This window comes from Labrus mixtus, chromosome 8 (genome assembly GCF_963584025.1).
Source record: "Labrus mixtus chromosome 8, fLabMix1.1, whole genome shotgun sequence".
In the NCBI taxonomy this organism is placed as follows: domain Eukaryota; kingdom Metazoa; phylum Chordata; class Actinopteri; order Labriformes; family Labridae; genus Labrus; species Labrus mixtus.
The window spans coordinates 20,768,435-20,783,120 of NC_083619.1; the positions used below are offsets into that span (position 1 = coordinate 20,768,435).

The 14,686-nt window shown below is 41.4% G+C and overlaps 2 protein-coding genes across 2 annotated transcripts in view; one reads left to right on the forward strand and one right to left on the reverse strand.

Annotated features, from left to right (window-relative positions):
- Window positions 1–81: 81 nt before the first annotated feature.
- clul1 (clusterin-like 1 (retinal)) lies at window positions 82–5,229 on the reverse strand. Its single transcript, XM_061045052.1, has 9 exons — window positions 5,107–5,229; window positions 3,619–3,761; window positions 3,176–3,324; window positions 2,917–3,087; window positions 2,213–2,651; window positions 1,960–2,082; window positions 1,642–1,856; window positions 801–979; window positions 82–646 (listed from the first exon to the last, which is right to left on the reverse strand). Exons 2-9 carry the CDS (start codon window positions 3,719–3,721, stop codon window positions 631–633), a joined length of 1,395 nt encoding a protein of 464 aa, XP_060901035.1. The 5' UTR covers window positions 3,722–3,761; window positions 5,107–5,229; the 3' UTR covers window positions 82–630.
- A 2,891-nt stretch (window positions 5,230–8,120) lies between these two features.
- LOC132979337 (collectin-12-like) overlaps window positions 8,121–14,686 on the forward strand; it is a 47,662-nt gene continuing 41,096 nt past the window's right edge. Inside the window, exons 1-2 of the mRNA XM_061045055.1 lie at window positions 8,121–8,643; window positions 11,991–12,041. Of these exons, the coding sequence (XP_060901038.1) occupies window positions 8,637–8,643; window positions 11,991–12,041 (58 nt within the window). The 5' untranslated portion in view covers window positions 8,121–8,636. The remainder of the gene's footprint in view (window positions 8,644–11,990; window positions 12,042–14,686) is intronic.

The window sequence follows — 14,686 nt, forward strand, 5'->3', positions numbered from 1 at the left end:
TACACCACAGCACAAAGACGACACCCAGAGAATATCAAGTCAATTTATTCCATCAAGATTCATCTGGTGAAAATGTTTGTCACCTTTAAAAAATACTCTTTTTTTCTTTATATACACCGATCGAGAGCAGGTATGACCTTCATTTTCTTTTTTGACATTCACAAGTAATTAATGATATGAGCTGAATTTAAGATTAAGATTTACTTTTATTGATCCCCACAAGGGGAAATTTCTGTTTTTACACTCTAAGTCATGCAACACACACATGCACAAACAGGAGCCTATGGACATGCACTAATGGAGAGATGTCAGAGTGACGCAGGCGCTCCTGAGCTGATGGTGGAGGAGGGGGGGGGGGGGGGGGTTCGGTGCCTTGCTCAAGGGCACCTCGGCAATGCTCAGGAAGTGATCTGGCACCTCTCCAGCTACCAGACCAACTTCGAGATATGGTCCCGCACCGGGACTTGAACCGGCGACCCTCCGGTTCCCAGCCCAAGTCCCTTCTACTGCCGCCCCCTTTTTGCAGTATATTTACATTTCAGCAAGATGATGCTACTTTACAGGAAAGCAATCTAGTTCTGTTTACAAAGAAAGTGCAGAAAGAAGCTCTGAAGAGGAGAAACTGTAGATTTACTCATCGTCAAACCTGTGAAGAGAGAATATTCAATCATGTCTGTAATTTAACAGTCAATAATGGAATAAAATGTTTGTAAGCACAGTACTTTAAATTTCAGGCACACTCATCCTGAAGTAAGTAGCTCAAAATATAAGACTTTTTGCATTGAGGTTAAGGTTCTCACCTGACCATGTCCTTGTACTTGTTCAGAGCCTCCTGGGTCACATACTGGATGAAGTCTGGGTCCTGCAGCTGCAGCTCCCCGGGGACTGAGAGGACCAGAGAGGGAGAGTTCAGGATGCTCACCTCCACTGTGGTCTCAGTCTCTGACAGATTCTGTTCATCAAGGATCTTTGGCGCCACCTGGAGAGAGGAAGAAGTAATATGTTACAGCTGACACTGCCGGCATCCAAATGATCTACAGTTGTCCCTGTTTCCTTAAGAAAAGTCCTACAATATGTTTTCCCAGTATGGACCAAAAGTTGGTCTGGAGAGGTGTCGGGTCACCTCCTGAGTACTGCAGAGGTGCCCTTAAACACCAAGTCGCCAACAGCTCTAGTGTGCTCCCTGTGCAGCAGCATCTCTCCATTAATGCATGTCCATATGTCCTGTTTGTGCATGTGTGTATTCCAGGCCAATGTGTTAGGAACATGTCTCTCAGTAACGAAGTGTAGTTAAAAAAAAATTGTTTATTTGATGTTTTAATTTATTTCTAGAGTTCAATTAATTGGTGCAGTGGAGCATTTCAGCAGTTACAGCTTCATCTTGTCTTTCGGTCTGTTCTCTGTGCACTGCCTCTTGCTTGGGCTCCTTAAAAGAAACTGAGGTCAAATGAAGAAGATGAGAGTCATATATATATATATATAAAAATAGAATGATTTTATATATGTGAGTTCATGATTTTAGCCAATTAAGTTGGTTCAAATGTCTAATGAGTAGACATGTTCTCTTTATTGTTAGAAGCAAGTAACTGCTGTTTATGAGTATGTAAGGATTGTTTTAAGAAACTGTGAATTATTCCTTACCACAGTGACACGGAAGACGTTCTCCGGAACGCTGCCGTTGCTCACAGCCTGAGCAACCCAGCTGAACTCGGCTGCCATGTTGCTGAGCCAGCTGACCGTTTCATCGGTGTGACGCTGCACGATGGACAGGATCTCGTCATACTGCTCTTTGGACACATCCAGCAGCTGGGAGACCTCATCCAGCTCCACGTGTAGCTCCCGCACAGCCTGGCACTCTGGAGACAGGAGGAAGAGTGGTCACATAAAGTAAGTGTAAGTGGATATCAGATTAAGTCAACAAAGGGGCTGAGGGGGAGGGGGGTGGAGGGGGGGCTTTACCTGTGAGAAGGGCTCCCTGGCAGGACTCACACTGGCTCTGGAGCCTCCAGCACTCTGAGGTCTGCTTGCGAAGGTCTCGGCACAACTTCCTGTTCTGCAGGAAGCGAGGGAAACTCTCCCTCTCTGAATGAAAAAGAAAACTGGTTTCATTTTCTTACTCCTAAATGTATTTCCAAAGTCACCTCTGATATATAAGCACACTCTAAGAATGGGTTTTGATGCAATAATTTCAACATCTTCTGCAATCCTCTACCTCTCTTCTTCTCTTCCTCCACTGTCTCCTGGATGTCATCAAACACCTGCGTCACCACAGCTCCAAACTCATCCACCACACTCTTGCCAAAGTCAAAGAAGGAGTCCAGCACCTCCTCCAGTCCCACACCCTCCAGGAAGCCGGAGTCCCGGGCGGGGTTGTAGGGATCCGAGGTGTCGGCCTCCTCCTTCAGGATGTTAGTGTTGTTGAGGAAAGCCCTCTGGAGGACTTTGTCCAGCCGGCCTCTCATCCCGGAGACCAGGGTGACGCTGTTGCTCACCAGGGTGCCCACCTTGCTCATGAGGCGGCTAAAAGACTTCTGGATTTGGGCGACCTCTGTGTCGGTGTTGTCAGGGCCTTGATTCACCAGGATGTCTGCTTCAACACGGGGCTGCTGGGGGCCAAAGCGTCGGGACACTCTGCTGAACAAGTTCTCCACCTTGAATTCGACAGTAACAAAAGTGAGTTTACTTGACTGGTGTCAGTGTGGCTTTTGAACTTTTTCTAACTATTAGGCAGCTTATCTTTCATTGTTTCATAATTTAAAGTTCTACCTCTTCAGGCCTCCTAACAACCTCAAAGAGTGCACAGACTGAGGCCAGAGATCTGATTCCACAAAAGGTAAAGTTCTCAGTGAGGAAATGTTGCTCCAAGTTTCCAGCTCAGAGTGAAAAGGCAGGCGGTTGGAGGTGTAGTTTTCATACCTTGGTCTTGAAAGTTGCAAATCCCCTGCGGCAGGTGGAGGTGTAGAAAGTTTTGCACGCGTCCTCCAAACAGGGTCTGCACTCCTCCCACTCTGACTGCAGGGAGTCTTTGCACTGCTCCTCCGCCTCCTTCAGCTTGTCAGTCACCTCCTTAGCCAGCTGAACTGCCCCCTAGTGGCAGGAAGGGAAACAGTTCATTTATCTCTTCATTACTGCCGGGTCTTTCTCTATTAGGAGAGTTTGTTGTTGTCTTTCTCACCTTCTTCTTTTCGCTGCTGTGTTGGAGCGACCTCATGAGGTGATCGTGCTTCTGCTCATTTCTCCACATCACCTCCTTCATCTGTTTCACCCCGTACAGAGCCCTCCTCATCTCCTCATCCACCAGTTTCTCCCCACTCAAGGACAACTCTGAGGAGAATGACACAAGGCCAGGTTGAGATATATTCTTACAGTGAACACAGGGAATGTATAAAAGCTGCTGATTTATAAGTCAAACAAATGTAATAAAAATAACTACCAGCTATATAAAGTGTGTAACATAAGTGAATTTGTGTCTGATATGTGACTGTATATCTGACATTTGCAAAGGGATTGCTGTTAAAAACAAACTTTAACCAACTCTGGTACAAAACCTAACTGATAATGGTTTAAAACAAGTCATGTAAGTTAAACATAGATTTGGTTTTCTTCGTGCTGACTCACCCTTTAAGGTGTCCCCTGAGATGCCTGTGAACTGGTCCTCAGGGGTAGAATAAAGGACCCCCAGAGTCCCTACCAGGACGGCCAAACGCAGCAGGAGCTTCATTGTTGAGCTCAGTGGGTTTCTCTGAAGACGAGCCAAGTCTCTGAAATCACACGACAAGAAATCCAACAGATAGAACGTCATACAATACAAGCTCACATGCACACAACACGGGGGGGGGGGGGGGGGGGGGGGGGGGGACAACACCAGACAAGACACACACTCTTGTCTGGTGTAGTTCATAGAATCTGAGTGGAGTATGATCAAACATGAAGCACCCTGCACATGGTCACAATAAGGTCTGCCACTTGGTGGTGCTAAATATCTGTTCAACCCTCAAACACTACTAGTCAAGTGGAAACTAAGACTTGGATAAAGGTCAATAAATAACTGGGTCAGGGACTGTTGATTGGTAACCTCAAAAAATATGTTCCAAACAAAGGTTTAAATGTTTCATGTGCAGCAAAACCAGTGACAAATTAAAAGGGCAAAGCTTATGGGTAGATTTTCAGCTCTAAAACTGTTTTCTTTAGTGACATGGGGCGTGAGGTGAATATGTCGACAACTAGAGCATTTACCTACAGATGAGTTCTCCTTTGTGACAAAGTTTCGGTCCAGTATGTTCTATTACTTAGATATAAAACTGCACAAGTATTGTTTCTTATTTTGGACATTAATCTGTAGATATAAGAGCCTTAGGTGAAACCATAAGGCGTCAGCAGTAGGGGGTGAGTGTTGGACACCTTAAAGGATACCTCTCAGAGCCAACCACAGCTTAAGAAATGTGCCCGTCTGTGTTTACGTCTTTGCCATCTGCTGTGTCAGGAGGTCAGCCTCCATCAAAAGCACAGAAGAGACTCTTAGAGGCTTCTTTTATCACAACATGTGCTTACATGATCTTTTTTTTTTTTTTTACCAGTAAAAAAGCTGAGCTCACCCTCTGCATCACTTCACTGGAGACTTTGCCCCAGTTGAGTTACACAAGTTGGCATCCAGCGGGGATTTACAGTAAATGAGGATGTTCCCGCCTGACTTATTTCATTATGGGTTTAAGATGCTGGTACAATCAGTGCTATTGTATTCTTCTCACAACATGTTTAGCTGTTGTTTCTAATCTGCAACAATATTACAGCAATAGCTATAGAGACAGGTGAATATTTATTCATTAGAATTACATCTAAAAAGGGCTCAAGTTGACAAACGGATGTCGCAGTAAACATCAAAACTAAAAAAAAAACAACCTTAAAGTAGCAAGCAGTCAAAATAAAATAAAAACATTTAGCAAATCAAAATAAACTTTAATAATATATTTAGCAAAGAATATATCACAGAAATGATTACATATTAAAGTAAATTACGGTTAAACACAAAAAGCGAAGTCATGACTGATGGTTGAACTGAAATGGTTCAAAAAGTTGCACACTGACCATGTCAACAAAGAAACTTACCAGCAGAGTGAGAAGGCGCTTCTCCACTGGCGGGAATAAACAAAGTGTTCTGTGTGAAGAATTCCTGCAGTCCCTTTGAACTGATCAGGTCTATTTGAGCTCTTTGCACTCCAGCTTTATCCTATTATAGTCTTTACTTGATGTTTATCCCGTTAATCCAGCATTCAGCACGCCGACTGAGCGGCTTGTTTTGCATAAGAGGATGCTTAGTCATTCAGACGGTCAGACACAGGCTACTGTTTACATGGCAGAAACATGGGTGAGTGAGGTTACAAAGGGTACGGCATATGCCACAAAATGCTAAATTATCTGTGTGTTGAAATCTGATGTTTTATTTCTAATGACAATGCAGAGAGCGTTTACATTTCAACAGCCGTCTTTCATATGGCCGGGAATCACAGTTACTATAACATCCTGATACAGCTAATATCAATAATTCTGCAAGACAAACTCAGAATGATACATCAAATGATCAGATAATCTAAACAATACAAAATGCCCCACAAGAGGTAAAGTGCCGGATGAATGTATTTATTCACATCAAAGTGATGTCATTGTCACCTCTTATCACACTTCATCTCTTAACTTCTTTTCACCACTGTCCAACACTATCCATCTTCTCCTTCTTTTTTTATCCAGCTCTAAACTTCTTCTTTTACCAGTTAACCTCAATTCACGTCACACTCACTGATGTCATACGCGCCACCTTGAGGAGTCATGAAGCAGTGACTTTGTAATTCTATAACTATATCAAACGAGTCAGGAACACAACATATTGCACCCACCCTATTCAAAACCCTTACAACTACTTTTGATAAACATAAAGGATAGTTAAACATCATTTTATTTGAAGAAAATATTTTAAAAAAAGAGGGGTGCAAAAACTGATTTAACCTTTTAAAACAGCAAACATGTTTAGGAAACACACATATGTTGAATCATAGTAAATTATTATGTTTATAAGATGTTGTGGGTGGGGTCCTTAGGGTGCCAACTTCAGTGCTAAAAGTATCCTTCAGTAGTAAATGCTTAATGCAACACAAACACACACACACACACACACACGGCCCAACCCTGGCATGCACAGAAGTGGTGTCATCACAGTACTTGAGATGTTTCTGGTATCTGATTGATGGGGCAACTTGTCAGTGTGGGATTATGGGTAACTTTGTTGCAGTTATCCAATAAGAAGAGCTAGAAAGAGATAACATGATCAGGAAGCTGGCACCTGTAAATATGAACAAACCCCATTCACATAGAACACAGATTCTTATATTGAAGAGTCTGTCACTGCAGCTATTCTTAGATCTACTCCCAGATGTGGATCTGTTGTATTTTTAGTAAAAGGAAACATTCCTCTCAATGTGAAGCTGTTTAGCGTGTCCTCTCCTGGTGGAATGTGAGGGTCTCGGGGTGAAAGGGTTCCTACGTCCCCGTCTCTTCACTGGTGCCCCGTCTACCTCAAAAATGTGCCCTCTTTGCATGCTGTGACCCAGAAAATAGGGTTCTCACTGGATAATAATCAAAACCAGCCATTGCTTCGGCTCGGTCTGCGGCCTCGCTGACACCTTTGACACCTGGTTCCTATAACACTGCAGGGAGAGACGCTCTTCCCATGTTCTCCCTGTAGACTGACCTCAACATGAAGCAGTTGTCAGTAAAAAGCTCTGAGGATACAGACGTGCTATCACTCATGCAGAGAGAAATGTAAATCACGTAAAGTTGAATCAGTCGTAGTGATATGAGCGCTCATTTCAATATGTGCACACTTTGAAGTTGCAGAAAATTCAAGGTGTAGCAGAAGGTCCATATAAAGAGCTCACGGTGGGAGCTTGTGTAAAATGTTGTGGTGCTGATCAAAGCACAGCGTCCTGAACTGACGAGGTAAACAGGTGCAGGGGATAAAGTGCTTTAAATAGACCTGGAGTAATGGATGAAACAGTTAAAGAGTGGGAACACACAGGTCTGAGAGCTCCGTGTGTTTTGTTTCAAGGCAGGGGAACACAGGGAAGCTCACAGGGGAAAGTGCAGCACATATGTCCTCAGTATAAAATACAAAAATGCAACATCATGCAACACATCTGCAAGAAATGGGAAACATATTCAACAGAACAGTAAACTTATTCACAAATGTTTGACACAAATATATGAATCTTTCTTCTTTGGCAACACACAAAGATGCCCCTCTTTTGACATTGAGTGATAACTGAGTCTACCATTTCCTATTTGTGAAATGTAAATATTGATTGTTCAGAGAAATCTCAGTCTGCAGGTTCTCTCAGCTCCATGTTTTGTTTTTTCCGGCAAAAAACGTTCCTGTTTCTTTTTTCGTTCCCACCACTCTTATCAGTTTGTTTTTAGCCTCGTAGGACAGCTGTTTCCAGAGGAAAGGCTTTGATTCACTCACTGTGCTTCACTACTTGTTGTGCTTAAACAGCACTCACACACAGTCAGAAACAAGCTGGTGAACAAAGTGAGACCTTCGTCAGTTAAATTGTCTGATATCTCCCCCAGCAGATGTTGAGGATATTTGTTCTTTTATCTCCCTGCTGGCTAGACACAGGACGCATAATCAATGATAATGTGTCTCTGTGTTTGCTGGATATGTGAGAGGCCAACCTTGGCGAACAGGTTTGTCATTTTATCTAAAGCTTGTTGCTGCCTCAAAGGTTGAAGAGCTTTTGTGCAGGATAAGAGTGTCTTTACTTTTAACAAGTTACAGATGATCATCTATTTGTAATTCTGGCTTATGTTAGAACATGAACAAGAACAGAAACATTTGAAAGTGTATGAATTCATTTAAACATACAGTATGTTAACTTATTTTCCTCTTGAACTATCCAGCACCAAGTTGAGGGTTATCACAATCCAAATTTGAAAAAGACGGTGCCTTTGATTTCAGTGATGAAAATCTTGCAGAAAGGGGTCTTGTCCCCCTCATCACCATCACAAGTTGCTCAAATGTGTCTATTGACTTACTGAGGTAGCTTAAAAGTCCACACACACACAAACGCGCGCACACTTGGAGCAGCAAGGAGTGCAGACGGTGCGTACAGATGTGGGAACACGTGGCCTCTCCTTGCAGCCCTGCGGGCGCACTACTTCCTCTCACGTTTGGATTTCTTCACTCTTGGAGTTTCTCTGTTTGCGGCTGCGGGTACCACCGGAGTGCTGAGCTGGACTAGGATAAACCCCCCACCTCTGCATCTCTTCAGACTGCTAGATAAACAAGAAGAAAGTTTTCTCCTTTCGCTCTTTCAACTTTCGCTTGCATTCAACTGGTGCAGCAAACTTTATTCCTGTTTAGCTGCAGCAGCTGAGGTGTTACACTGAAGTTACCTGCGCTATACGAGTTTGTCCTCAGTGTGAAGATTCAAGAAACTCGGATGAAGATTTGAATCATCATTTTTTTTGCAACTCCATCAAAGAAGACATTGGGAGCTATAAAGGGTGCTGTTGGGCTGATACCAGTGCGATGCAGTGGATGTGACTTCAAACAACAACAGTAGAGTCCTGCAGCCTGCACCACAATGAAAGGTAGGGTCTCTCAGGCAGAAGTAAAGCTGAAGTTCACATTGCAAAGCCAATGGTGATTTTTTATTTATTTAGGTTTTGATGGTACAACATGCCTCATGCACTTTCTTTGTCACTTTTCTGCCTCTTTCTCTGTGTGAGACGTGAGGAATGCGTGGGCTACAACTCACTACGTCTAACATCTGGTTTCAATTAAGGGACTCTGTTTGGGATTTTTCGCATCTGGCCGCTGCAGCACATCAAACACAAGCTACACTAACACAAGTATTCACATCAGTACCACAAAAAAACATGACAATAACTTCACAGAGAGAGCATTGTAAAAAGCACTTCGTGTTACTAATTAAATAGCCCATAAAAGGAAAAAATAAATGTAAAGTTTTGGTGATATATAACAGATTTTATTTCCCATTTCATGCTGCAGTGAAGGACTTGGTTGGTTCATTAGTTTGTCTTTGCTTTAATAAAATCTCATACTTGCTTTATTGTGGTAGGACTCCCTTTAACACATTTGGTGAACTAAAATAGACCAAAAAAGTGCGTGAGTCATTGTGGTCATTGAGTAATAAGTCGTGATTTATATGAAGCTTTATTCCCTGATGTTTTGGACGTGGTTAAATTAGTATCGTGCACGTCACTCTCACCCTCACACACTTGATGGATCAGGATCAGAACAGAAAGCTGGTGTCTTTATAACATTATATAATCAATACTAGACTACTGCCACCTTGTGGTACTTTGCAGAATAATAACACAAAGCTCCCCATTGTGGGCATGAATATATCCCGCTCACAGTAAGCCACTAGCCACTTCCGGTAGCTACTGTAATGCTGTGACTGCAGTAAGAGGGAGTTAGACTTAACATTACACCCTTTAAGGGTTTGATTTCAGAGGGCTGTTGTGGCTGATATAAATTGTGTGTGTCTGTATTTGATTTATTCCAGATTCATGCAAAGTGTTTTCTTCGTCTAGAAATGGTGTTTAGTTGTGTAAGCACGAGTCAGCACGTTGGCACATCGACTGAAGGACCAGCTTGCACCTGCGAGATCTGTTGTGTGTTTTTATCATTACCAGAACTTCAGAGGCAGCAGTGATCAAGATTTCTTTGTTATTTGTGAGCTTGATTGCCCACTATAGATAAACCTCAAGAAAAATGGAAAAAACTTTGTCGAGCTTCTTTGTTCGTTTCAGAGTCAAAGCTCCCTTGTGTTTTTTTCTGGAAGCTTCTAGCCTACATCAGTGCACGGCATTTGCTCATGATGGCAATTGAGATTTGGCAAGAAACAAAAAGACTTGTTCTTAGACTTTTTTTTTGAGAAATCAGAATCAGCTTTATTGGCCATGTATGTTTATGCATAAAAGGAATTTGTCTTTGGTGAACTGTGCTTTGAATGTACAAAAGTATAACATTAAATATAAACATAAAATTAGCAAAGACTAATATATTCAAGGCCAAATAAGACAATAGTGTAATGGTGAGTAGTGCAAAAATGCTGAGCAATGGTCAAATTTTAACCTGCTCACGGATGATCCAAGTCAGTGGCATGTTCCTGACGTTAATTATGGACAAATACCAAATACAATGACTAATGGCCTCAGAATGCAGGATATCATATTTATTATAAGCATATTCATTCTCTGTGACTTTTCTCTAAATATTTAAGCATAATATCAACGTTAGTGGTCAACCGTTTGGATAAAGCTACGTCTTGGTTATAACTGAGCCCAATCTGTACAGTGAAAGCTTTAAGATGTCTTGTCCAAAGACATCAAATATACTCGCTTTCCAATCAAGGTTTGTCCAGTTTTGTATAAATGTCATGACATTGTTTTGCAAACTCACCAAATAAGTGCTTGCTGGGATCTGCTTCTGTGATTTTGACCAATCCTTATTCAGTGTAATGGCCCTATGTAGCAACATTCCCCCCAAACTCCAAATAACACAAAGTTGTACTCAGTGTTCTCCTCTCCAGTCTTCTTAGTTTTTTAACCCTTTGGGTGAAGTGTAATGAACTCCACTTCCCGGAATGGCTCTTAAAAATCCAATCACACTTACGTTTCCATTGTGATGGGACACAAGCATGTTGCTCAGTAACAGAAACCGTATTGGGGGTGTGGGGGGGGGGGGGGGGGGGTGTGGGGGGGGGGGGGGGGTATTGGGAAATGCAAATCCCTGGAGTAAAATGTGATTACATATTATACAATTGTTCAGATTGTTCTTGTCACATTTCATTTCACTCCCCTCTCTGTCATGAGAGACATGTTAAGAGTATCTGGGATTTCTTTCACCTCTAAGCCCCAGGAACAGTTTTTCTGAACATTACCAGACTACATGTTGAGCTCAGAGAGACATGCAGTTCATCAAGAGTTCTTCATTTTCTTGTTATCTCTACAAGGAGCCATTCTTCACTGATGGGCAGCCTTAAGCGGTATACATAATAGATGGTTGGATTAGTTTTTTCTGAAGATGTTTGGGACATGCAATGATTCTTTATTTTCACTTGACAGGGATCATGAAAAGCAAAGAAAGCTTTGAAGTTGGCAAATTCATTTACAACAGATAGATAAGATAAGAGCTGCACTCAGGGGCTCTCAGGTCAAACAGAATATTAAGTTATAAAACAAAGTAAAAGAAATCAATTAACATGATTGAGTTATTATTATTATTGAGCTGAGCAAGGAATAGCAAGTCAGGGTTCTGACTCAAGCTCTGCACATACAAGCTACATGGCTACATGTGGCCATACAAGCTTTGAAAAATAGACATTTCCTATAGCTATAACTGGATAAGAATCATAGTCGAATTTGCTGATTAGTTAACTTGTAAAATTTGACTGTTGACCTTGGATAACCTTGAAATATAAATTTGCATGCTCTGCTTACCTGCTTTTTAGCAGACTGCATTCAGCAAAGTCTCTCTGTTTGTGAAGACCCTCAGAGGTGGAAAAGACTTTTAAATTTGACCTTGCCTTATTTTGGATTTTTGTGTGGTCATTATTACAATGTTACAATTCACTTAGCAGACGCTTTTATCCAAAGCGACATACATCAGAGTAAGTACCAATCCATTCATACACCGCCACTGAAGCAGCGGGAGCAATGTGGGGTTAAGTGTCTTGCCCAAGGACACATCTGACATGTTGCTAAGCTGGGGATCAAACCCTCGACCTTTTGGTTGAGAGGCGACGACTCTACCAACTAAACTACAGCCGCCCCATTATTCAGATGCTCATGTGATAATATGAAATAATGCTGCTGTCTTTGTTTATATTGTTTAGCCAAAGTATAACTATGTTTCATTCCATCTTTATTTGAGCCTTCATTTGTTTATTTCTGTGTTCTCCCTGCAGACGACTTTGCTGATGAGGAGGAGGTGCAGTCCTTTGGCTATAAGAGGTTTGGTAAGTTTCAAATGACTTCTTGATTTCCAGCTGTGAACTTAAAGGACCACCTTTGATCCATCCCTTATGCGACACCCGTGATGTTAATGCTCTAAATGATTGCCTTTTCTCAAAATAAAAGGCTGTAACCCTCCTACAATAACTTCTGAAGTTAAAAGGAGGCTACACCTCGCTTCTCGGGAACTTATTTTTGGCTGCAGCTTTTATTTTTGTTTCTCTGTTTTAACAGAAGTGAGCTACAGAGGAAAGGAAAGCCACAGCATCCTGGGTGTTCCTGACCAGTCGAATAACTTTGCAACCTTATCAGCCCCTCTGTGTAATTTTCGTCTTCGACTCAGCAAAAAAACTGAACATAATAACTTTGGTCTAAAACCAAAGAAATCAGCCTGAAAATGAGTCTGCTGATTTCCTCCCTTGTGTCTGAGTCTCACATCCAATTTTTTTCCATTCAAGTCTATAATCTCACCCACTCATCAGGTGATAGAAATGTTACCCTTCGGCCAGATGTTGGTATAGACCCTGAGCTGTGTAGCAGGTTCAGAAATAATACATTCACACATTTCTGTTGTAGATCCCCTGACAAACTCACAGCCACAGTCATTTCCTCCAAGATTTTAGCAAAATATGCAAAACGTTCTCTTCTGAAGAATTCTTTCTGCAGTGTCGAAGAAGGTCCTGAAATACTTTTTTTTGAACAAAAGTTATCCAATGAAAAGGTAACTTTATGTTATATATGATCGATGATTTATTTAGAGATAAGGGCTGCTCGATTTTGGCAAAAATGATAATGAGGATTATTTTGATTGATATTGAGATCACGATTATTATACGCGATACTCATCTGGTTGACAACATCTGGATCACATTCACTTTTCAAACTTAAACAATCATACCACTTTATCGCTCTGAACACTTAAGAAAAACAATTATTAAAATTAATGATTGAAAAATATAAATATATAAAAATGCAATAAATATATCAATTAACATAAATGAACTATGTTATTGGGGTAGTGGGGATGTACTGTTGCAGCGAAAATATAACAACAAACACTTTGAAACATTCAACACACATGGTAAAACCTTTGGACCAAACGATGACAGCAAAGCATGCTGCACAATAATCGTTTATCTTCATTATCTCGTTTACACGATTGTAGGAAGCTGAAATTGTAATTGAAATTGAAACTCAGCCCTATAGAGATACCTCAGGGGGACTAGGTACATTATTGAAATAAATATTGTACTTTTTAACTTTGTTACCTGACTACTTTTTTGGTAGAACTTAACATTCAGGACCAGATTTTTGGTGACTGCACACATTTGGAGGAGCAGAAAATAAACAGATTGGACAACCTTCTAAATGCTAGAAACTCAATCTCAACCTCCGTAAATCTAAATCGATCCATTTTGTTTGATCTAAATAATCCAGGATGGATAACTGTCACTTGGCAAATTCCGTCAAATTCAATCAGCAGTCCACCTTCCAAGTGTGAAGTTGATAAGATGTGCTGTTGTCAAGAAAGTGGGCTGACATAAAGACAGACTAGGAGTCCTTCCTTTATTGCAAGATTATACACTAACTCATCTTCACTTACCATTTGTTTATATTCAGTATGTCCCACACATTCCTCGACTCTGTAATGTGCCGCTTTCAGCTCCATATTTTCATCTCTGTGATTGCATAGCTGGGAAAGCCAAACCTTCAGTGTGGTGTGGAAGTGTCTGACTCCCCATTACTCTCTCTGCTTCTGTCCCAGAACAGAGCTCAGGTTTCAACACTTTGGGGTGAAATGGTCACAGTGATAGCCTCTGGTTTCAGAATCAGAATCAGAATCAGATTTATTGGCCAGGAATGCTTACACACACAAGGAATTTAACTTCGGTGAACTGTGCTCTCTTATGTACAGGTACAACAATAAACATAATAAGACTAATATTTACATGACTAAACATGAAACAGTGCAGTGGTGCATCGTGCAAAAGATGCTGAAGTAACATGATAAGTAAAATGCAGTTATGTGACAGATGGGTCAATTAAGATGTCAATTACAGTATTTACATAAATAAGTGTGCGTATATTGATCATTTAAATTAAATAATATATACACATATATGTATATTCAGGTCTGACACTCTGTGACTGTTTAGCGTTCATCAGAGTGACAACCTGGGGGAAGAAACTGTTCTTATGACGGGTTGTTTTTGCGTACAGTGATCTGTAACGCCTGCCAGAGGGGAGGAGTTTGAAAAGTTTGTGTCCAGGGTGTGAGGAGTCTGCAGTGATAATACCTGCCCGTTTTCCTGGCCCGGGACTGGTCTAAGTCCTGGATGGGGGGGGCAGGTGGACACCAATGATTTTTGGTGTATTGAATGATTTAAGAGGTGTTTCAGTGGATGTGTGTCTTCCAAGCACTCAGCAGATGTATGTCAGGAGGTGTGGGTGTAGTAGAGGTCCACATTGTGTGTCATCACAATTCATACATGTACACATCTCTTGCTGCATAACCCAATCCAAACCTCCATTCAAATTCTCAAATACAAAAATATACCTTGCCATATAACGTGTTGGGCCAGTGTCCCCCATATGGAAGCGGTTGCGTATGTTGCATTTCGCTCATTTATCAAGGGTTTCTTTTAAACAA